General features: G+C 40.5%; 1 protein-coding gene across 1 annotated transcript in view; it reads left to right on the top strand.

Annotated features, from left to right (window-relative positions):
• The window catches only part of tmeff2b (transmembrane protein with EGF-like and two follistatin-like domains 2b), a 113,877-nt gene that overhangs the window by 5,444 nt on the left and 82,424 nt on the right, over nucleotides 1-26,009 (top strand). Inside the window, exon 2 of the mRNA XM_073851960.1 lies at nucleotides 19,481-19,590. Within this exon, the coding sequence (XP_073708061.1) occupies nucleotides 19,481-19,590 (110 nt within the window). The remainder of the gene's footprint in view (nucleotides 1-19,480; nucleotides 19,591-26,009) is intronic.

The raw sequence follows: 26,009 nt of genomic DNA, 5'->3' as shown, positions 1-26,009 counted from the left end.
TGGAATTAAAAAAATAATTGGAATGGTAATAAAATGGTAACATCTGACGGTGGTAGGGTCTTTTTTAGTAGGGATGCACCGATACCACTTTTTTGGAAAACGAGTACGAGTACGAGTACTTGCATTTCAGTACTCGCCGATACCGATACCGAGTACTTAATAAAAACATGATTTAAATTTACAGGTAACAGCTTTATTCATATAATTTAACAAAAAAAAAAACAAGGGACTAGTTTGGAATTAAGAACATTTATTTAAAATGAAAAGCATGTTGTATGCAACATATTAGAGAATAAATAATTATAGAAAAAAAAATTAAACAGTTACAGTCATGGGCGTATATCCCGGGGGGACGGAGGGGACATGCCCCCCCCCCCTCTCTAAAAAATTATTTTAAAAAAATCGCACTCTCTATTGTGAAAAATATATATGTATACCTAAAATACTCGTGTAAGTAGAAAACCCCCCGCAAAAAATGCATTTAGAAACAGTTGAGTTTCCCCTCCCCTTCTTCACAGTGGTTTGGCCCACTGCCTGCTCTACACACCCGAGTCAGGTGTGTGCCTGCGGCTCAATTAATGTTGAACTCCAGCAAGTAGGGTATTTTATTAACTCTAAATAAAGCGATTCTCTTTAATGTAGTTGATGCAGACTCATTCATAAATTGGTTGCGGCAAAAATGCTGATTAACGTTACCGATGTAATTTCAATGAATCTGAAATATTAGCGATTAAAATATTACTTATCTAGTTAACGTTGGCTCGTTTACCATAGCTTGTTGCATAATGCACTGCAACTAACACGAGTTGCAAGAGTTTGCTGCAGCATGTGTTGTGCTTGTTTAGCAGCGTTGGTAAACTCTTTGTACTCGTTGTCGTGTTGGGATTTTAGGTGCTTGATTAAATGACTTGTGTTAAATGCGCTACCTTTTGAGCTTCCTCTGGACAATTTCGCTGAGCACAATTTGCAGTCTGCCTTTGTTTTGTCGTTTTCATTCACTTTGAAATAGTTCCACACGGCTGACATGCCTCGCCTTCTCCCCGCTCTGAGCTGCAGCCGGGGCCTGGAGGCGGGCACTCGGCGCCTGTGATTAACCCCTTACACGCCGCTCAAACATGGACATTTCTCAGACCGTGGTATCGATCCCCGGTATCGGGGGACTTTTAACGAGTACGAGTACTTTAGAAAATATGGTATCGAGGCCGATACCTGATACCGGTATCGGTATCGGTGCATCCCTATTTTTTAGTAACTCTTGGCGTGGTAAAATTATCCAAATACCTACTAAACACACATTTGAAAGGCTAGCGATGTGTAGAACTTAAAGAATGATGCATGTGGCAATTTTGCTGAGCTTTCTGCGGCATTCTATGCAGCACACATTTAATGTGGGACTGATAATATCAGGTAGGTCAGGTTTGGATTTGGACAAGATTTGTTTCTTAATAAAGCAGAGGTTTTCTAAGGCAGAAGAAGTGAGTGAAACCAGATGAATAAAAGGGGAAATACCTTCCAGTTGAAAAACTCATCACGTCTTTAAGGTCAGCCTCCCAGGCAATGTTTTCCTTCTATTTTCAATGTGGTAAAAAGGTTGAATGTGTGGAATTCATGTGGGCTTCTTCATTTGTTAAATTAACACATGTAATAGAATTTTCTGCATTCTGGGAAATCAGTTATGCCCTTGAAACGTCAGATATTAACGGCTTGTGTGTATTTTTGTCAGTACGTGCTCTCTTCCATCCGAAATTGCAATGCGACGTGATTCTCTAGATAAAATCTTGTGCGAATGTGATTTGTCTGGCTACACGAGACAGACAGGAAACACTGTTCATTCGATCGGTACTTATGGGCAGCTGTCACATGCAGCCATATGGTGGTGAAACCGAGCTCGACTCCCAGGGGCTTTGGGTCGATCCTCCACAGGTGTGCCAGAAGGTGCGAAGTTGAGTCCTTATTAACCTTGTGCACACAAACACGGTATACCAAGGGTACCTACAAAAAAGTCACAGACAGAGCTACGTCCTTCATTTAACATGGGTTCTGTTCCTGCTTGTCTATTTTGGAAAATGAAAGCCAAAGAGCTCAATGGTAGATTAATGATGAGTGTATAAATACTACACTAATGGCCGGGCTATTCTTACTGGACCATCTGTTACGAGAGACAGGGTAGTGCTCACTTACATGCATTTGTTACCAACATGGCTACTAGCATCAACAACCGTCAGTGACTGAACCCACAGCTCAAAATCACTTCTGAAATTCAGAGATGTTACTGTATGGGAAATCTGTTTACTCTAGTTACTGTTTATACTGATTTGTAGACGATATTCTTTGATGGTCATTGGGTATTGGCTCGCATAAAAGCCTGTTTGATAGCTTGGTCAAGTCAAAGTCTAAAGATATCAATAGTTTTTATGTGTCAAACGCTGTAGAAACTTGTATATGATCCTCTATAATTTGCTCTTTTTCTTCTTTGGAATCAGTTTCTGCCTAAACATGGCTGAAAAAAATGCAATATTGCCAATATTGTGTAGCATTTACTACTTTCAACCTGATCTCATGACGAAAGCGTACCTGTGGGAACTTTGTCGCAAGACGCAAACCATTTAGTCAAAGGTTCTTTAAAGAACAATTTCTTGCTTACCTTTTTATTATCTGAAGAACCTTATTTGCCACAAAGAACATTTTGTGAACCAGAAAGGTTCTTCAGATGCTAAAGGTTCTTTATAGAACCATTTAGACAAAAAGGTTCTTCTATGGCATCGTGAAGCACCTTTATTTTTAAAAGTATACTAGCTTGCTCAGTAGCTCAGCCGGCATAGAATTGGACGTAGGATGTGGAATCCTTGATTATGAATCCTGTCAAAAACATGACTCGCGATGAAAGAGCTGAAAGATGAGAGATCAAAAAAAAAAAGCTAAAATGGCATGCTTGCGATTGCGTTTTTACATCACATTCATGTATTTTGCCAATGTTTTTCACCATTGCATAAATTAAATAGCCAATATTTGCTTTTTACAGTTTTGTCTGTAAGAAAAAAGAAAACAATTACAAAACAACAACTTAAAAATATTTATTTAACACTGAACATTTGTAACATTCTAATAGACATAGCCTACCAACAAAGCGCAATTTAACTTAAAATTAATAAGTTAGTAAAATAATATTCTTTGGCCATTTTTAAGACCCCCTTCTTAAATCAGGCATGTGTTTTAATGTACAAATAAATGCAACCTTGCTGAGCAAAGGAGGATGTTATAATAAATGTATTAATAGAGCTGTTGTAATGATTGTTATTGATTTTGTGTTACTTTTTATTTTATTTTACAGAGCAACAGTAAAATTACAATGCTAACATTTATAAATGTTGACCTTTATTTTGGCGTGAACCCGCGAGAAGACCTCAGTACTACTTTTTGCTGACAGCAGCAGATTTATGAATGATTCTCATCACGCTGTTTCAGTGCAGTTTTTCCTCGCGCTTTGGACTTTGAACCCTGGCTAACGAACTTGTGCAGCGCTGTCAGAATATACAATTTGTGCATGTATTAGACAACATAACGTTGTGCAGTTTATTTACTAATGGTTTAAGGCCATTTTGTGATTTCAGTCATCATACAGTAACCAGCAACAACCACCCCTTCCTCTTCTCATGGAAGACATGCGATGCGATACTAAACTGTCTCCTGCTGTCGGTGCTTGTAATGATTTTTGCTTCTTTCTCTGACAGTTTGGAATGCTTCCACACTGCTGACATGTTTGCTGCATTAGTGCATGCCTCTATGTGATTGTATCACGTCATTGTTCGGTATAATTTATTCAGCCTTTTTGCTTATTCGACCGAACACCAAAAGAGCTTTTTTTTTTTGGCTATTTTCAGCCAAATAATTTTGGTTGCCGAACATTTGGTGCATCCCTAGTTTACATGCATGTCATACCCAAGTTTATTAGATCTATGTCGCACAGTGTGATAAGCAATGATCTTATAGGACTGCTAAAATCGTGCAGTGTGTAGAAGCCTTAAAACAGAAGGCATGCATGTAATACTGACACACATTCAGTTTTCACCCACCTGTTTACGCTCATTAAGCCATAACTGACTGTTTTGTTGGATACTCAACAGATAGACATTTGGACCACTGTGTGTGAATTTGAGCACTGAGAACTGATTGTGCGCTGTATGAAAACTGAAGAAGTGGAGTGTGTGAGAAAAAGAGCACTTCTATCAGCTCGATTCCGCCTATCCCGCCTTCGCTAACTTTAAGTTAATCAACAACGAATTGTGACTCCCAGGAAAACGAGACGTCTGGTCACCCTATCCCTAACCTTTTGGTTGCTGAGGCCATTGTTTCAGATGTCTAGTTCACATTTTGGTAGACTTCAAACTGCATCAACTGCGGCCGTCATACTGAGACTACATATGCAAACGCAGCTAATAATCCATAGAATCCACCTAACGTCTGGTAGTCCTTAACATTCTATTCCCATCTCGTCTTGTTAGCAAAGACGTGGCATAAATTTCTTCATACTTTTTATCGTCAGATATTAGTTTTAGCCCATCAACGTCTTGTCTTAGTCACACAAAAATTTTTGTTAACGAATATTTTTCATTGTCGTCTTTGTTGACGAAATTAACACAGTTCTGGGGAAATCCGAACACTCTTTAAGCACCACTAAGTGGACATTTCCAGAGGTGTCAAGTAACGAAGTATTAAAATACTTTGTTACCTTACTTAAGTAGAAATTTTGGGTATCTATACTTTACTGGAGTAATTATTTTTCAGTCGACTTTTTACTTCTACTCCTTACAATTTCACGCAATTATCTGTACTTTCTACTCCTTACATTTTAAAAATAGCCTTGTTACTCCTATTTCATTTCGGCTTATTTTCATTCTGTCTTGTCATCGTTAAAAAAAAAAAAAAAAAAAAAAACCTATCCAGATAAATCGTGCCATCCGGATAGAGTGAATTTGATTGTGGTTGGATGAGAAGTATAAACATATACCATTCCGACACCCTATTGGTTTGTATGCGATCCATCGCATGCACATGCACATGACACAAATCACGTCACACTCCAGCAAGTACATAGCCAGTGTTGGGGTCGTTACTCAAAAAAGATTATTTCTTAAAAGTTATTATTTCTCCAGTACTGGCTCATTTATCAAACGGTTGCTTTCTCTTCGTCTGCCGCAAATTAAGCTACAGTATGTAGTTCGGTAGAGAGACGTTTGAAGAAATTAGCGTTTGCAATTGAAAACGTGATGGACAATGTTGTGATAAGACAATACTTATAAACAGCAACTAATCATCATATCTTCCGTTCCATGAAACACATGTTAATGCTCAGGAGTACACATATATGGTTCTTTAATGTATTTGCATTGTACTGAAATGCGTTCATTTTGAATGGGCATATATGCGGCTGAAACAGGTAGCCTAGTGCTACCCTAGTAGTACATTATAGTCACTATGGCCTTTAGAAAACTGTTTTTTTCGAGGAAGTGGGGTAGTGCACAGTAGGCCCCTGTGGCGTGGCCTAAGCTTTGTTCTTAATGGCATTTTTTCCTTACATTACTTTTATACTTTAAGTAGTTTTGAAACCAGTACTTTTACACTTTTACTTGAGTAAAAAGCTTGAGTTGATACTTCAACTTATACAGAATTTTTTTTTAAACCCTAATATCTATAATTGTAATGAATGTTGTGGCCGGGCGGAGAACAGCAACAACAATACAAGAGTTGAGTGAGCCCCGGAGGGTGCGTTTATTGACAGAAGTGCAGGTAAAATGAACAATACGGTGAGTGAAGTGGTGAGGACGTCTTCCTTGAGGTGCAGGGTGGCTACTTCTGAGTGCTGGTGTCTCCTGGTGACGGTGGCCGGTGCAGGGGGTTGGTGCAAGGACGTGCTTTAACCCCAAACGTGCAACCCGGAAGTGGGGGACCAAGCGGTCACGGCGACTCTGCAGGAGAAAGGATACAGCGGTCAGGTAAGTCTCACAATGCATGTGGAGATGTATCTCCCTCTCTGGTTGTGGCAGACTGCTTATAAAGCGGGCTGGGCCGTGACCGATTGGTCCGTGGTGAGTGGATCCAGCTGGTCCTCGTGTGTTGCCAGGGCGACGCTGATTGCTCCTCGGGACGCCCGTCACACTCCCCCCCCCAAGCGACGTCCTGGTCCTGGAGGTAAAAAGATAGAGGGGAGACAGGGGGTGGGTGGGGAGTGACCCCTGACAGACCTGTGTATGCTGCCCAGGACCGAGAGAGCCCGTCGGCGTTGTTGTTGCTGGAACCGGCCCGGTGGCGCACATCGAAGTGGAAGTCCTGGAGCGACAGGAACCACCTTGTGACCCGGGCGTTTGTATCCTTGGCCCGGGCCATCCACTGCAGCGGGGCATGGTCTGTGAAAAGAGTAAATTTTCGGCCTAGCAGATAATACCTGAGCTCCAGGACTGCCCACTTGATGGCGAGCGCTTCTTTCTCCACGGCAGCGTAGTTTCTCTCGGCCCGGGTCAGCTTCCGGCTGATATAGACTATCGGATGCTCCTCTCCCTCCTGGACTTGGGAGAGCACGGCCCCCAATCCCGTGTCCGAAGCATCCGTTTGGAGCAGGAAGGGGCAGTTGAAGTCCGGAGCGCGCAGGACTGGCTCCGTAGTTAAGGCCTGCTTGATCCGTTGGAAGGCGCGCTCCGCTTCCGGGGTCCATCGCACCAGCTCCGGCTGCCCCTTCCTGGTCAGGTCTGTCAGAGGGGCGGCTATAGAGGAGAAGCTGGGGATGAAGCAACGGTAGTAGCCAGCCAACCCCAGGAAGGCCCGTACCTGGGTCTTGTTGCGTGGCGTTGGTGCCTCCAGGATCGCCTTTACCTTGTCCTCTTGGGGCTTCACAAGGCCTCTCCCGACTCGGTAACCCAGGTACCGGGCTTCTTCTAAGGCAAGGTGGCATTTGCGGGGGTTGGCTGTTAGTCCAGCCCGACGGAGCTCGGACAGCACCCTCCGGAGCCGATCCAGGTGGTCTTCCCATGCCTCCGAGTGGATGACCACGTCGTCCAGGTAGGCCGCAGCGTAGCTCTGGTGGGGCCGGAGGATCACATCCATGAGGCGCTGAAACGTCGCTGGAGCGCCGTGTAGGCCGAAGGGAAGGGTCCGGTACTGCCAGTGCCCCGACGGAGTGGAGAAGGCAGTTTTGGGCCTGGCATCCGCGGAGAGGGGGACCTGCCAATACCCCTTGGTCAGGTCCAGGGTGGTGATGTACCGGGCCCTTCCCAGGCGCTCCAGGAGTTCATCCACCCGGGGCATGGGGTAACTGTCGAACTCCGAGACTTCGTTGAGGCGTCGATAGTCGTTGCAGAACCTGAGGGTGCCGTCCGGCTTCGGGACCAGGACTATCGGGCTGGACCAGGGGCTCCGAGAGGGCTCAATGATCCCCAGCTTGAGCATCTTCTGGACTTCCTCCTCTATAGCCTGCCGGCGGGCCTCGGGGACTCGATAGGGCCGTTGCCGGACGATGACGCCAGGAGGAGTGCGGATGTCGTGGGAGAGGACGTTAGTCTGGCCGGGGCTGTCGGAGAATACGTCCAGGAACTGACCGACCAGGTGCCGCAGCTCCGTCTTTTGGGTGGCCGACAGATGGGGGTTGATGTCTACAACCGCGGGTTCTGTGACGGCAAGGGCGACGGCTTGGTCCCTATCTCCAATCCACTTCTTAAGTAAGTTGATGTGATACAGTTGCAGGGGTCGTCTTCGGCCGGGTTGTCTCACCCGATAGTTAACAGGGCCTACCCTCTCTTCCACGGTGAACGGCCCCTGCCACTGGGCGAGGAATTTGCAGGCGGCGTTCGGGACCAAGACCATCACCCTGTCTCCAGGCTGGAACTCCCGCGGTTGGGCCGGCCGATTATAATGGCGTTGCTGGGCTTGTTGGGACTTCACCAGGTGCTCCCGGACTAATGGCATGACTCTGTCGATCTTGCTCCTCATGTCCTGCACGTGCTCCACCACAGTGCGGTAGACGGCCGGCTGCTGCTCCCAGGCTTCTCGGGCTACGTCGAGGAGACCACGAGGCTGGCGGCCGAAGAGGAGTTCAAAGGGCGTGAAGCCGGTGGAGGCTTGGGGTACCTCTCGAATGCCGAAGAGAACGTATGGTAGGAGCAGATCCCAGTCCTTCTTGTCTTCGGCCGCCACTTTCCGGAGCATCTGTTTGAGGGTCTGATTGAATCTCTCGACGAGCCCGTCGGTCTGAGGGTGGTAGACAGATGTTTTAATTTGCTTTACCTTCAGCAGCCGGCACAGGTCAGCCATTAGCCGGGACATAAACGGGGTTCCCTGGTCGGTCAGAATCTCCGACGGAATACCCACCCGGCTGGAGAGCAGGAACAGCTCACGGGCAATGGCTTTGGCGGTGGCTTGGCGAAGGGGGACTGCCTCGGGATACCGGGTGGCGTAGTCAACGATGACAAGAATGTGTTCGTGTCCCCGGCCAGACCTCGGCAACGGCCCTACGATGTCCATCCCGATCCGCTCGAAAGGCACCCCGATGATGGGTAGGGGGATCAGAGGACTGGGGGGAGGCTTCCGAGGAGACGTGCGTTGGCATTCAGGGCAGGCTTGGCAAAAGCTCTTTACTTGGGCTTCCAGCCCTGGCCAGTGGAATCTGTCCCGGATTCGTTGGGTAGTGTTCTGGGCCCCCAGGTGGCCGGCCATAGGGTGAGCATGGGCGAGCTCCAGGACCATCTCCGTCTTTTGCTTCGGCACTACCAGGAGTCGTTTCACCTCCCCCCGTCGCTCCGCGACGCAGTACAACAGGCCATTTCGAACGATGAAATGTGGGAGGGGGTGAGGGGCCGGCAGAATTTCCTGATCCTCGAGCACCCGGACTTGCCGCCAGCAGTGCTTGAGCCTGTCGTCCTCCTTTTGGGCTTTCCCAAAGTCTCCTCCTCCAGTAACCTGTTGAAACACATCGTGAAACAGATTAGCGTGTTGGCCGGCAGACTCACCCTCTCTCCCACTGTCCGTCGTGAGCAGGCTGGAGCGACATCCGGACCCCCGCGACGGCGGTGGCCGCGGTTTGCGGCGGCAGCGGGCAGGCTGTGTGGTGGAGGCCAAGGCGGCGTCGAGCCCCGGCCAGTCTCTGCCCAGAAGCAAGGGGACAGGTAGGTCCTTCAGCACTCCAACTTCCAAGGTCCAGGCTTGACCATCCTTGTGAAAGGTAAGGAGGTTAGTTTGTACCTGACGCGTGTCTCCGTGGACGCAGGTGATGGGCATCAGCGCCTTGGAGGCTGGCCGGGGCCCAAGGGTGGTGGGCCGCACCAGGGAAACTGCGCTGCCGGAGTCCAACAGGGCGCGGAAGTGACGTCCTCGGATCCTGACAGTGGCCGTAGGCGCTTCAGGGGGTGTTTTCTGGTGAACCACACAGCCTGCCATCCAAGCCTTGGTGGGGGTCGACGGTTCTGTGGGCATGGGCTCGTCGCGGGGGCTGGTCGGCCTGTGTACTGGTCGTGGGGTGCCTTCCGGCGGGCGTCGCTCCTGGGGCACCCTCCGGGGGAATGGCTGCGCTCGCTCCCCGACGTCCCGGTGGTAGGTTGCGTCCGCCAGCTCCACGGCGTCGATCACTTCGGCGATGGTCTTCGGCCCCCGCATACCCGCGGCCTGCCTCATCGAGCGGGGTAAAGCTCTCAGCAGCCTGTCTACCACTACCCGTTCGGCCACTTGAGCTGGGGAGGGTGAATCTTCCAGTAGCCAATGCTCAGCTAACCGCATCAGATCGGCGGCCTGGGCGCGGACTGGCAACCGTGTTTTAAACTCCCATTCATGGAAGCGCTGGGCGGCAACGGTTGCAGAAAGGCCGAGACGGCCTAATATTTCTTTTTTTAACTCATTATAATTATTTTGGGAAGACGCTGGTAAGGAAAAATATGCTCGTTGCGCCTCACCGGAAAGCAGCGGTGCCAGTGTCGCAGCCCACGTACCTCTCGCCCACCCTTCGGTGCGAGCGAGTGATTCGAACATCTTAAGGTAGGCCTCAATATCATCATTTGCGGTCAGCTTGGGTAGCAAACGGGCAGCGGTGACTCGAGGGTCCGGTAGAGGGATGTTCTGGGCGGCCGGTAAGCGAAGTTCGGCCAAATACCCTTGAATGTGGCTGTGTTGCTCGGTAAGCAGCTCGAAGCACTGCTGCTGGCGGACGCTAACCTCCGTAAGCTGTTTTACAAGTTCCTCCATCGTTGCGGGGAGGAGCGAGCCTAAAAAGAAAGAAAAAAGACAGCCGGAGGTGAGAGGGGCAACAAAATGGCGGTGTAAACAACGTCTTGTTTGTTGGTGTTCTCAGCCGGCGCTAGGAACGTTCATGCCCGCATTCTCCACCACCTTGTGGCCGGGCGGAGAACAGCAACAACAATACAAGAGTTGAGTGAGCCCCGGAGGGTGCGTTTATTGACAGAAGTGCAGGTAAAATGAACAATACGGTGAGTGAAGTGGTGAGGACGTCTTCCTTGAGGTGCAGGGTGGCTACTTCTGAGTGCTGGTGTCTCCTGGTGACGGTGGCCGGTGCAGGGGGTTGGTGCAAGGACGTGCTTTAACCCCAAACGTGCAACCCGGAAGTGGGGGACCAAGCGGTCACGGCGACTCTGCAGGAGAAAGGATACAGCGGTCAGGTAAGTCTCACAATGCATGTGGAGATGTATCTCCCTCTCTGGTTGTGGCAGACTGCTTATAAAGCGGGCTGGGCCGTGACCGATTGGTCCGTGGTGAGTGGATCCAGCTGGTCCTCGTGTGTTGCCAGGGCGACGCTGATTGCTCCTCGGGACGCCCGTCACAATGTGAATACTTTTGACACCACTGGACATTTCACATCGAATATGTTATGAAACATACGTGGTGGTGTGTATTCCTTGTCCTGTGAAAAAGTTTTCACAGGTACGTATTCTTCATGAGATCAGGTTGACTACTTTAGTTAACCATGTAAAAGTGAGTTGATGCAAAATGATTCGAGTCCAGCATACGTCATCAAAGAAAAGTCACTATAGAAGATATATATTATTTGATCTAAAACCCCTTAAGAAAAACAACCAGTAAAGGTCAGGTGAACCCGAAATCTAAATAATTAGACTAAATAGTTTCCTTAAAACTGATTGGTCATTTGGACAGCCCAACTATAATTAGTTTTGTACACCTCTCCTCAGGGGATAGCTGTTTATAATGCCTAATCAAACAAAAGCATATCATGTATGTAAAAAAACAACATATCATTAAGTGCATAGGTTAAGCTATAGCAGGCTATGCTACAAAACACAAGCTAGTTAAGAAAACACAAAGAATGAGAAATGTTTAATTTCATATTCTTAAGCTTCAGTTATATATTATATGTAACATAATTTAAAATACATTAATGGTTGTAATAAAATAGTTCAGACAACGGCCTAAAGCAGTTTGGATGGAATTCTAATCAGGGACTGAATAGAGTAACCAATAAAAGTTCCTTCAGCCACTGGAATTGTTTTGAGATCTAATTGTTCATGACACGATCTTTAATTAGTATGCAAATTTGAGAAATAATAAAAACATTTTATTTTTAATTTTTTAGGCATAGTTACCTAGCAGTTGCCTGTTCAAAACTTCTGTCTGAAGCTCTCTTAAATGAGAAGCTGCATTGGATTTTACATTTATATCCCAGAAAATATATATTTTTTTAATGCTTTGGAATATAACATATTTCACATTACACAACGTAATATAATGTCTCTGTTCATACAGCAGTGGTCTAACTCACATTAGTGTGAGCTTTAGGTAATACTACTGCAGATGCTCAGTAGCTTTTGCACCCTGTGGGTTAAAGATACTCATCCATTTGCATATTCATTTATTCATTTGGCAGATGTTTTAGTTCAAAGAAACTTTGCCCCGAGTTCATTAGCACAACATATGCAAGCACAGATTTCTTGTGATGTGTTGTTTGTCAGCAAATGTTCGAATATCTCTGGTGTCATCTTCGGTATACTTTCAAGTCTGCTGTTGTCACTGTTTCCTATACCACTTCCTGTGTGATGCTCAGTGTTGCCCAATACCCAAACAATATCGCTTACTTAGCTACCAACATTATTTGTTTTGTTAAAGACAAAAGAGCTAAGCTTTGCAGAAAATTGCTACTATGGTTAAGCTGCACTGCAGAATAAAACTTTTTAGTTAAGGGCTTGCAGGCAGATTTGAGACAAAAAGACAACCAGGCTACAGTGTAAAATCAAAGTTAGTTTTTTTTTTAATGAGTCAATCAAAATGACTCAGAAATGAGTCACTCAAACTCTAAAAGGTCTCACTTACACACTGAAATAGTCGGAGTGGTTACCAAATTAACATCTGACTCACTCGCGGAACCACAAGCCATTACTTTCAGTCATATTCGATTCGAAATAAGAGATGCAACGTACTCTAATGGACAAAGATGTTCTTCTGCTTGTGAACGTTGACCTACAAACAGTATATTGACATCTAAAGCTTGTTTCTTGTTTTATTTATTCAGTGTTTTGTTACTTGTTTTCTTTGTTCAGTGCTGTGAAATGTCTTTACATATTTTTCATCAAGGCTTTCATCAGCAGATATGGGATTAATCACTGTGTCATGTAACACATTTTTAATTAGCTGTGTTTACAATACACTACCAGTCAAAAGTTTTTAAAGAGTATGTTTTTTAATGTTTTTTAAAGAAGTCTCTTCTGCTCACAAACCCTGCATTTATTTGATCCAAAGTACAGGAAAACAGTACAATTTTGAAATATTTTTATTATTTAAAATAGCTGTTTGAATATATTTTAAATGTATCTATTCCTCTTATCAAAGCTGAATTTTCAGCATCATTACTCCAGTCTTCAGTGTCACATGATCGTTCAGAAATCATTCTGATATGCTGATTTGCTGTTTAAGAAACATTATTTATTATTATTATTATCAATATTTAAAAGAGTTGAGTAATTTTTTCAGGTTTCGTTCATAAATAGAAAGTTCCAAATATCAGCATTTATCTGAAATAAAAAGCTTTTGTAACATTATACACTATACCATTCAAAAGCTTGGAGTCAGTATATACTATATATATATAAAACCAAATTACAGAAATTAATACTTTTATTTAGCAAGGATACTTTAAATTGATCAAAAGTATGATAATAACATTTATAATGTTACAAAATATTTTTATTTCAGATAAATGCTGTTCTTCTGAACTTTATATTCATCAAAGAAAGCTTACTGAAATTATTAGCTGTTTTCAATATAATAATAATATTAATAATAATAATAAATGTTATGAGCAGCAAATCAGAATATTAGAATGTTTTCTGAAAGACCATGTGACTGAAAGAATGATGCTAAAAATCAGCTTTGAAATCAAAGGAATAAATTACTTTTTAAAATATATTTGAATAGAAAACAGTTGTTTTAAATAGTTAAATATTTCAAAATTGTACTGTTTTCGCTATACTTTATATAAATAAAGTTTATAAAATTTATATAACAAAAATAAATAAATAATAATAATTCATAAAAATGTAACATTTATAAATAAATCCAGGCTTGATGAGCAGAAGACACTTCTTTAAAAACATTAAAAATCTTACTGTTCAAAAACTTTTGACTAGTAGTGTGTATATACAGTATATACATATAAAGCTAAAACATTAATAAAAAGTATGCTTGTTTTGATCCTGATAATGCTGTGGGATTTGCATAACATAATACACAACACAAATAAATTTCAAGTGTTTTGTATGTTTTGCTAAGAAAAAAATCATGCTATACTAAAACAACAACAAAAATACTACAAAAATAAAATGTTTATCTGACTGATAATGCATGATTATTTTAATTATTTTAAGATTAAAGAAATGCTTTATGAGGTATAATGATTTTTATACTGTGCAAACTGTATTTTCTATCCCCATACCCCAAACCTACCCCTTACACAAAACTTTTTTCATTTTTAGATTTTCAAAAAAAAACTTTATTCTGTACAATTTATGAGCTGTTTTCCTTATGGGGACCAAAACAAGTCTCTACAAGGCCAAAATTGACTGGTATTACTATACTCGTAGGGACATTTGGTCCCCATAATATAGAAAATACCAGGTACACACAAACACACACACACACACACACACACACGTTGGGTTTACATGTTGTATGGGGACATTCCATAGGCGTAATGGTTTTCATACTGTACAAACCGTATTTCCTATGGCCCTACATCTACCCTATACCTAAACCTAGCCCTCACAGGAGATTGTGCACACTTTTACTTCCTCAAAAAAAAACTCATTGTGCATGATTTATAAGCCTGTTTCCTCATGGGGACCTAAGAAATGTCCCCACAAGGTCAAAATCTACTGGTATTACTATCCTTGTGGGAACATTTGGTCCCCATAACGTGATGAATACCAGGTACACACACACACACACACACACACACACACACACAAAAACACACACATGTTGGGTTTACATGTTTTATGGGGACATTCCATAGGCGTAATGGTTTTTATACTGTACAAACCGTACTTTCTATCACCCTACACCTACCCTACACCTAAACTTAGCCCTCACAGGAGATTGTGCATACTTTTACTTCGTCAAAAAAACTCATTGTGCATGATTTATAAGCCTGTTTCCTCATGGGGACCTGAGAAATGTCCCCACAAGGTCAAAATCTACTGGTATTCCTATCCTAGTGGGGACATTTGGTCCCCACAACGTGATGAATACCAGGTGCACACACACACACACACACACACACACACACACACACACACACACACACACACACACACACACACACACATATCTGAAAACTGTAGATCTCTAAACTACTAAGAAATAACTATAGAAACATAAAGGAACCAGAATCATGAAAAATGACGTTTTCCATACATTTCTCTATAGTAGATTTAGAGATTGAGCTCAAGGCACAAAATCTGAGAGCTGATTTTTCATGTGAAGCACTGAATCCACTGAATGTGATGAATGGAAATGGAAGTGACCCCAGTGCTGGAGTGCCACAACTCCTACTCTGAAATTCTCTATTGTGTTTGCGTTTGCAGTGTCATATAGTGTGTGTGTGTGTGTGTGTGTGTGTGTGTGTGTGTGTGTGTAGTCTTCCTCTTCCACTCAGCCTGCTTGTCTCTGGTTCATTATCATTCCTCACAGACTTACTTATCCTGAGACTTTGGCTGCTTGTCTTGTTTCAGCACCGCTGTATCACTCTGTGCCACCTCCCTCCCCATCTCTCCCTCTCTCTAACACACACACATACACATGCATACCCACTCGTTTGTCTCGGCTAAGTAGTCTGCACCATCGTTGAGGATGATGGGCTGCACAGCCAGACACAACTGATCCGGCAATATTTAAATTTTATGCATGTCTCATCTCAGTGAGAGAAATCATACCACCCATCTGTGCTCTGCACTCGCTTTACCTTCTGTATCTTATTTTCTCTCTTTCCTCTTCTCATTCATTTGGGCACAGGTCAGTTTGTCTACACGAGTTTTGTGTATTTATTAGTACTGAAATTTTTCTGAAGGTTTTTCCGAATCTCAAAATTATTCCCATTTATCTGCACAACCAGCCAGACGAACATATGAATGGTTACTTACTGTTTTTTTTTTCTTGGAAAGTTTTGAGCACAGCATGATTTTCTCTTCAGAAGTATTCAATAAATATGAGAAAAGCTGTGATGAAATATGAGAAAAGAGAAAAATATACAAAGAATTGCAAACTTTTTTGTGTTGTTTGTTAGACTTACAACATGTTATGCAAATTAAAATGTTAGCAGGAATAAAACAAATTAAAAATATGAAAATTATATATTAATATTCTTCATATTTTATTCATGCAATACCAGAAATTAAAAAAAAAAAAAAATCCCTAAGGCTGCATTTATTGTGTACTTAATGTGTATTGCAGCATCAGGGCCAAATAGTTGAAATAGTGTAGAAATGTATTCTATGTGCAGAAGTTTCAAGTTTTGGGTAATTTTTCAACCTACCTTAGCAGTGATCAAGTAAAAGTACGTAATTTGTAACAAATTACAGAGAAGCTTTAAAGACCCCTGTGGCTTTCTGTCGAAATAAAAGTTTGATAGTTTAACATTTGAAAATGATGAAATTCAGACAGCCATTAATATTAATATTGTAATTTCACAGATATGAAATAAAATAAAATAATTGAATTTTTCTTAAATACTCAATGTTTTGATTTTGTAATAATAATTTTCCCCCAAACACATGCAGCCAAATAATATACTGTATTTACAGTAAAGCATACTGTTGGATGTACAAGTGTTTAATATAAATTTGTCAAACTTACACTACCGTTCAAAAGTTTTGAACAGTAAGATTTTTTTTTTGGTAAGCAGAAGTCTCTTCTGCTCATCAAGCCTGTGTTTATTTGATCCAAAATATGGATCCAAATAAAGCAGCAATATTGTTAAATATTTGTACTGTTATGGAAATTACAGAAATTAATGCTTTTATTTATGATTTAAATTGATCAAAAGTGATAATAAGACATTTATAATGTTACAAAAGATTTCTTTTTCAGATAAATGCTGTTTTTCTGATCTTCGAAGAAACCTGAAAATAATTCTACTTAGCTGTTTTAACATAATAATAAATGTTTTTTGAGCAGCAAATCAGTATATTAGAATTATTTCTGCATGATCATGTGACTGGAGTAATGATGTTAAAAATTCAGCTTTGAAATCACAGAAATAAATTACATTTTAAAATATATTCAAATAGAAAACAGTTATTTTATGCAGTAAAAATAATTACTATTATATAATATAATATATACAGTATATGTACAATTTTACTGTTTATGCTGTAATTTGGATCAGATAAATGCAGGCTTGGTGAGCAGAAGAGGCATATTTAAAAAGCATAAAAAATCTTACTGTTCAAAAACTTTTGACTGGGAGTGACTATCAATTTTTGACTATCGATCTTTTTTAAAATATTTGTAAGTATGAAAAAGCACATGTTAATGAAAATGTGTTCCTTTAAAGTATGCTAATGTACTAATGTAAAGAATATTATCTGAAATATACTTTTTAAAAAATGTAGGATTTCAACTATACGATCAATACACTTAAGTGCACTTTTTTCACAAGGGTCAGTGTGGTTCCATGTTGTAACGTTATACGGTGTGACGTGGATGCTCGGCCCATCCTGTTCTTTGACTTGCAGATGGTGGAGCTTATGAAATATTCATCTTGGATCATTCTGTACGTCTTTGTGTTTACTGGGAGCAGCCTTTTGAGTTCAATTTTGGCTGAAGGCATTGTACCTAATAGACAGATATGGAGGTGTATTTGTGTGAGGCATCACCCAATTAAGGCTATTGAAATATGTTCCCAATCATGCTAATGGTATATCTGTCTAGGTCTTGCTTATATTTATGGGTGTAAGAGATTTCCCTTGGAAAACCCCTTATTGTAAACAGGTTATTTTCTTAGTGTATTTGTTGTAAACTGTATGTCTGCATTTGCTCTCCATTTATGTTGACAGACAAGGAAAAACCTCAGTCCATTAAGAGACATCCTGCCCACATTCTATACAGAGGGCTGTAAGCTTCATACCCTGGGCTGTTATGACCTCAAACCAGGGACACGCTCTATTTTATCAAAGCAACTTTTATAACAGAGTGTCTGTTGTCTGCAACTGAAGTCATGATATGCTTTTGCCTTAATATCCTCTATCCAGCTCGGAACCAAAAGTCCTTTTGTTCCGAGGAAGTCATTCTGTGAGGTTGTTTCACACCAATGATGTGTTTATTCAGTTTTAATGAACTACAGTACTTCATCTGACCGCTGGTGCACTTAGGGAAAAGACTGGAGATGTTGAACTGATATGAACCAATTATAAAACATTCAGTTCCATTTTTGAGACATTACACGCCAACTTGGCCGCTAAACAAGATCCTGTGATCTGATTTCACTGCCATGGTCAAATTATAACCAGGCCTGAATTTGTCTGGAAAATTACTTATTAAAAAGATAGAATTAAACATGTGAAATGTTGAGATTAATACAAATGAATAACAAAATTAACATTTGATATATATATATACACACAAGAGAAAATAATAGTTACATTTATAAAAATTACTCAGTGACGTTCAAATGCTTAAATATGTTTATTTTTTATACTGTGCTGTTACCTGAATGATCCACAGCTGTTTGTTTAGTGATAGTTGTTCATGAGTCCCTAGTTTGTCCTGAATAGTAAAAATCCTTCAGGTCCAACAAATTCTGTTTTTTCAGCATTTTTGTTTATTTGAACCCTTTCCAACAATGACTGTATGATTTTGAGATCCATCTTTTTACACTGAGGACAACTTTCTATAACAACCATTATAGAAAGCTCAAACGCTCACTGATGCTTCATAAGGACACATGACACATTAGGAGCCACATTATTTTGAATTTGAAGATCAGGGTGAATTTCACCTATTTTGTCTTCTGGGTAACATGTAAGTATCTTCTGTAGCTTCTGAAGGGCAGTACTAAATGAAAAAAATATGATATTTAGGCAAAATAAGAAAATATGTAGCCTACACATCCTCATTTCGTTCAAAAGTTTACACCCCTGGCTCTTAATGCATCGTGTTTTCTTCTGAAGCATCGGTGAGCGTTTGAACCTTCTGCAATAGTTGCAGTCCCTCAGTTGTCCTCAGTGTAAAAAGATGGATCTCAAAATCATACAGTCATTGTTGGAAAGGGTTCAAATAAACAAAAATGCTGAAAAACCAAAGAATTTGTGGGACCTGAAACATTTTTTTCTGAAGAACAACAGGCAGGACTCATGAACAACTATCACTAAACGAACAAACAAAAAACACAGCAGTGGATCATTCAGGTAACAACACAATATTAAGAATCAAGGGTGTGTAAACTTTTGAACGGGGTCATTTTTATATATTTAACTATTATTTTCTTTTGTGGACCATATGCAAATCTTTTATGTGAAATATCTTATTCAGCTCAGTGCTAAATAAATAATAACATGCATTTTATATGATCACCCTTATTTTGGTAAAATAATTAACATTTTGCAGATTATGCAAGGTGTGTGTAAACTTTTGACTTCAGCTGTAATTAACTTTGCTCAGTTTGTGCAAATATAAAGAATAATAGTTTTTTTACTTAAGTATTAATATACCACAGATATATACCTTCAGACGTCATTGCAATATGCCGATTTGGTCCTTAAGAAACATTTCTTATTATTATTCATGTTGAAAAAAATTGAGCTGCTTCATATGTTTATGTAAAACTATAAAATATGAATTTATTTGAAATGTAAATCTTCATAACATTATATATTTCAATACTAACTGAACAAAAAATCTTCTTGTTCCCAAAACTACTTTTAGTATGTAGCATTTTATATCTGTTTGTAATCTATAGTCTGTATTTGTGTGTGTTTCATGACAGGGTTCGAAGAGCAGGACACTGATCTTTTTCTCTGCGACACAAACACGTGCAAATTTGACGGCGAGTGTCTGCGAATCGGAGACACGGTGACGTGCATCTGTGACTTTAAGGTAGGAATCAGTGCTCCTCAGATACTTACATTCTCGTGTTTGATTAGCACTACTATGTTGAATGTGTGACCTTGTTAAAAGCATTACCACACGAAGAGTAAACAAACTGTCACAAATTAAAATACACCTCCACATGCCTTCTCACAGAAAGCACACACACATTCTCTCGCTTGGTCAGAGTGCTCTGCTTCGCTCAGACATCGTGCATCTGTGTCTTGTTGCAGGCCAAGCTGCATCACTCAGGTAAATAGCATTATCTGTCTGCTCGCGCAGCGCGCGGGGGGGAATTTCCTTTGATGCATCTGCTCGATCGCCCAGCCGCGCTCGGCACAAAGATGCCTTGTGCACTTAAGAAGGGTCACGCTGCTTTCATTTCTGCCCTTAATACAATTGAGCGGCACTAACGCTAGTCTGGGGCCATGTGAGTGCCTCTAGCTGTGGTGGGGAGGGTTATCGGTTAAGTATCATGCGCAGCGAGAGATGCTACCCGCCGCTGTAAGGGCGTGTGTGGGGATGCCCTACTCCTGCGGTTGGACGCTGCTGCCCAGAGCCCTGCCCTGCCTCCAGACTCCCAAACAGAAAGTGGAATGGGAGAAGTGTGTGTACGAGAGAGATGAATGGATGTGATTCGCACAAGTTCACTTACTGACACGCTATTGATCCAGCTCTCATACTCGGAGAGAGCGAGCGAAGGACAGAAATGGAAGGCGGTCAGTCTCTTTCTGGACTGCTAGCAACACCAAATGGAATTGCAATCTGTTTGTTTGAGTGACCTGGTGGGGAGATTGAAACAAATGATTAAGCTGCTTTTAATTTGACGTGGCACCTTTTAAATTGAACGCTCATTGTGTGAGATGCCTAAAGGAGTAGTTCACTTTCAGAACAAAAATTTATAGATAATGTACTCACCCCCTTGTCATCCAAGATGTTCATGTCTTTCTTTCTTCAGAGTTTGAACTCACAAAATGCAGCTTCAAATCACTCTAAATCACAGCCAAAGAAAAAGGGTCTTATCTAGCAAAATGATCGGTTATTGGTTATTTAAAAAAAAAAAAAATAATAATAATTTATATACTTTTTAACCTCAAATGCTTGTCTTGTCTAGCTTTGTGTGTACTCTGTGTAGAGATTAAAAAGTATACAAATTATAAATGTTTTTAGAATATAACCGATTGTTTAGCTTAATAAGACCCTTCTTCCTCGGTTGGGATCATTTAGAGCCCTTTGAAGCTGCATTTAAACTACATTTTGGAAGTACAAACTCGGGGGCACCATAGAAGTCCATTATATGGAGAGAAATCCTGAAATGTTTTCCTCAAAAAACATTTCTTTACGACTGAAGAAAGAAAGACATGAATATCTTGGATGACAAGGGGGTGAGTACATTATCTGTAAATTTTTGTCCTGGAAGTCAACTACTCCTTTAAGGGGGAATCACTGCAGGCAAAAACCTGTCAAGGCACCTGTCAAGTTTGAGATTTTTTTTTTTTTTTTTTTTTTTTTTTTCCTAAAGTGTTTTTTCAGACTAGTGAAAAGAAAACATCCAAAAGACACTGTTAAAGGAACACTCGACTTTTTTTGGAAATAGGCTCATTCTCCAACTCCCCCCGAGTTAATAAGTTGAGTTTTACCGTTTTGAAATCCATTCAGACGTTCTCCTGTTCTGGCGATATCACTTTTAGCATAGCTTAGCATAGATCATTGAATCCTATTAGACCAATAGCATCACGTTCAAAAATGACCAACGAGTTTCCATATTTTTTGTATTTAAAACTTGACTCTTCTGTAGTTATATTGTGTACTAAGACCGGTGGAAATGCAAAGCTGCGAGTTTCTAGGCTGATAAGATTAGGAACTACACTTCCATTCCGGCGTAATAGTCAAGGAAGTTTGCTGCCGTAATATGGCCGAAGCAGGCGGAGTATTATCAGAAATGAGTTCCCAGCTAGTTTAGCATTTGCACATGTGCTGCGTGGTATTACTGCTCCTGCTTCAGCCATATTACGGCAGCAAACTTCCTTGACTATTACGCCGGAATGGGAGTGTAGTTCCTAATCTTATCAGCCTAGAAAATTGAAGCTTTGCATTTCCACCGGTCTTAGTACACGATATAACTACAGAAGAGTCAAGTTTTAAATAGGACAAATAGCGAAACTCGTTGGTCATTTTTGAATGTGATGCTATTGGTCTAATAGGATTCAATGATCTATGCTAAGCTATGCTAAAAGTGATATCGCCAGAACAGGAGAACGGCTGAATGGATTTCAAAACGGTAAAACTCAACTTATTAACTCGGGGGGAGTTGGAGAATGAGCCTATTTCCAAAAAAAGTGGAGTGTTCCTTTAAGTGTTTCTTTTATAGCACTTTATCTATTTGTGTCAATAGATTTCAATTACAATACATATTTTTAAAGGGGTCATCGGATGCAAAACTCACTTTTACATGTTGTTTGAACATTAATGTGTGTTGGCAGTTTGTGTACACAACGACCCTACAATGATAAAAATCCACCCAGTGTTACTTTTTTAATCTTTAAAAGTAAAATCCCCTTTTTTTATTAGAATATGCAAGATGTACATGAATTGGGATCAAAAACAGGGAAAGCAAACAAACAAACAAACAAACTAAACAAAACAAAAAAAAAAACAGACAGGCAAAACAAAACCAATACAGTCAGGAACTGACAGATGCGTGCGTTTGTGTGTGTGCATGTGTGCATGTAAAGGTAACTGGGTGGACATGTCACAGTACATACTTTGGAAAACATACAAATAAACATACATACATAAACATGTATAAGTCAGTACATGAAAACAAATAACATAGATATAAATAAAACATAAAATATAAATATAAAGAAATCAATCAGTGGTAAGGAGAGACTACTAATACTACAGCTACTACAACGTCTACTACTACAACTACTACAATCTCTATTTCTACAATAACTGCTACAACTACTACACCCACAACTACTACTACTACAATTTCTACTACTACGATAACTGCTACTACTACTACATCAGCAACTTGAATAATGATAATGGTATAAATACTTGATAATAATGATAATAAGATAACAGGAGGACAAATCAGAACAGTAATAATAGTAAAAATAAGAAATCCCCTTTTTAAAATAAGGTGATTCTCAGCTTCTTGAGGCCGCTCCCACGATAGTTGATTGACGTGAGCGCCTTAGACCCGCCCTCACCAAGCTGAAACAGTCCGACTCCGACCGCCATTGTGGTGCAGGGGAAGACAAGAATGTCTCCGATTGAGCGATTGAGGTGTTCTGTTGTTGGATGTAATAATGTACATAGCAGTTGCCATTTACTCCCGACATCTAAGCTGCTGAAGATGCAGAGGATTAACGTTACTTTCGTTTTTGAAAGAAAAGCGCTGATCCCGATCTACATATGCATCTATGTTCGTGTGAATCATTCGTGATGCAGCTTCACCCACAGCAGAAGTGAGTATAAGGGTTTTATGCCTCTTTGCAAATGGGCTTTCTTAATAATGTGCTAGTTAGCAAGTTTCACAGCTAAACGCGGCTAAATGTGACTAAAGTAAACATTACGGTTCGTCATCCCACTGCAAAGAGGGGTGGGGCAAGCAGAGCGCATTAGCATTTAAAGGAACATGCAACAGACTAGCTTGCTCTAAAAAGGGCTGATTTTGACAAGGTAAAAAGTGTTTTTTACACTACCATTGAGAAATTTTAACCAAAGTATGTTATAGACTTCTCATTAAGACCCTAAAGAATCATATCAACTTGTGGAAAATGGGCATCCGATGACCACTTTAAAGGCTGTTTTCTGAAAATTAGTTTTTTCCAAGCCATAAATCTCCACTTCAGTGGCACTTCCACACACCAAACTTTACATTTTTATTCCTGTCTATATTCTGAAGGTTTTACAGAGGGATTTGTTCATACAGAATTTGCTTGATTAAACAAAATTTTATTCCCCCCAAACTTGTAAAAATATATAGTTTTATGTCTGTTCTAAGTATTTTTTGTACAAAAATGAGATACCCAAAATTCCCTCTGTAAAAACTTTTGTCAGAAAAAAAACAAGAATTTTGATACTGAAATGTATGTAAATTAGCACATATTTCATGAAATAATGCCTCATTTGAATATTTAAACCTAACATTTTAGAAAACTTGTAATGAAAAAATGTTTACAATTATCAATGTAATCACTCAGTTGGGTAAATAAGGCGATAACTATAAGTTTTTTTTTTTTTTACCCTATTCACCTGCAGTGTCTCGCCTTAAAAAAAGTAGTCTTTTGAAAGAAGTCTCTATGTTCACCAAGGCTGGATTTGTTTGATCAAAAATACAGTAATATAGTAAAATGTCTTTACAATTCATAATAAGTATTTTCTATTTGAATACGTTTTAAATTGTAATTTATTTCTGTGATGGAAAACAAATTTTCAGCATCATTACTTTAGTCTTCAGTGTCACATGATCCCTCAGAAATCATTTGAATATGCTGATTTGGTGCTCAAGAAACATTTCTTCTTATTATAAATGTTAGGAATAGTGTTCTATTTAAATTTTGTGAGAAAACAACAGCATTTTTTCAAAATACAAAATAACATTATAAATGTATTTAAAGTCATGTTTGATCAATTATATGCATTCTTGCTCAATAAAAGTACTAATTCCACTGAATGTGAGTTTGAAATACCCACCTGTGTCCTTTGTGCAGTTGCTGTCAGGGTACTTTAATCTGCATAAATGTCAAACAAAATGCTTTTTCTCTCTTTAATTTATCCTTGCACTCCAGCCATCTGTCTTGCAGTGTGTGCTCAAATGGCTATGTGCAAGTGCCAAACCTCTATATAATATCTGGTCTGGCATGACTTTGAGTCTGTCATGTTCCAATTTAGAAAAGAAACACACTGAAAAACATACACTGACACACTTTAAATTACACATCTGTGCATGAAACTGTCATAGAATGATGGCTCTGAGACAGGAACCAGTACAAGAGTTGAATTCATGCGCAAAGCTCAAATCAGTAATGGCAAGAATGGAAATTTACTGGTTCAACAGAACATTGAATGACATCCAGTTTCCTGTTGAATGCATTGTTATTGAAAAACAAGTGTTTTTCTTAGAAAAAGCATATTTTAAAAATTAAAGTGTACTAAGCTGCAAAAATATCTAATATTACATTTTCACAAATTCATCATCATGGTTCATGGTTCCTAATTCTTGGTCCTGGAGAGCGACTTTTTCTGCAGAGTTTAGTTCCAAGTCCAATTATTATTAGATGTAAATGAATAAACTAATCAATATCTTTGGGTTTGCTTAAAAAGCCAGGTGTGTTGGACCACGATCGGCACTAAACTCTACAGAAAAAGCTACTCTCCAGGACCAGGAATTAGGAACCCTGATTTAGACAAACACATGAATTAGCATGTGACCGGCCACATTTACATTTTACAAAAAAATTGTCCTGTCCAATCATGGAGAGGTTAGCAGGATAGAGATTTTATTTCTAAACAAAGTAAGGAGGTTGTTAAAGGATGCTTGGGGAAAAATTGATTTATAATTCAGGAAAGCACTGTTACTCATTTCACATGCAAAAAGAGCATTTGCATTAAAATTTAAAAAAAAGCAAAAAATAAATACATTTAAAAAATTCAAGGGTCAGAGAAAAAACTGGGAATGAACAAGTGGAAATAAAATTATCCATTTTGTATTAAAATTATTAATATGAAAGTACAAAGGCTGTTGAAGGATGGGACACATTTGGATTTATTATAATATTCAGCAAAGCACTCATTTCACATGCAAAAAGAGCATTTGCAAGAAAATCTTAAAAAGCAAAAAATAAATCAATTTAAAAATTCAAGGGTCAGAGAAAATATGACAAACTGGGAACAAAAAGTGGAAATAAAATGATAAATTTTGTATTAAGTTAATATGGGAAAGCACAAAGACGGTTGAAGGATGGGACACATTTGAATTTATTTTAATATTTAGAAAAGCACTGTTACTCATTTCAGATGCATTGACACTGAGGCTACGTTTACATTAATCCGGATACATTTGAAAACGGAGTTTTCATTTTAAAACGCTCTCCGTCCACACCAGCGTTTCCAAGCGTTTTCCAAAAGTTTCTCATCCACATTGAAACGTAGGAAAACGTCTCGGGTTACTACTGTAACCTTAGTTCCCTGAGGGAACGAGACGCCGCGTCAGGAACGCTATGGGGAACGCCATTGGCGGGCCGCACTCTGAATCATGTCTTGCAACTAATGAACGACGGGTGACGTCACCGACCAGGAAGTATAAAGCACGTGCGTTTGAAGCCCGCGGCAGCTCTAGCATGAAGCGAGCGCCGCAGGGGCGGGAATTATGGTCCGAGACGCGGCGTCTCGTTCCCTCAGGGAACTAAGGT

The sequence above is a fragment of the Garra rufa genome, chromosome 12 (genome assembly GCF_049309525.1).
Source record: "Garra rufa chromosome 12, GarRuf1.0, whole genome shotgun sequence".
Taxonomy (NCBI): Eukaryota; Metazoa; Chordata; class Actinopteri; order Cypriniformes; family Cyprinidae; genus Garra; species Garra rufa.
Note: the sequence above shows the minus strand (reverse complement) of the source record. Positions and strands in the feature narration are given on the sequence as shown.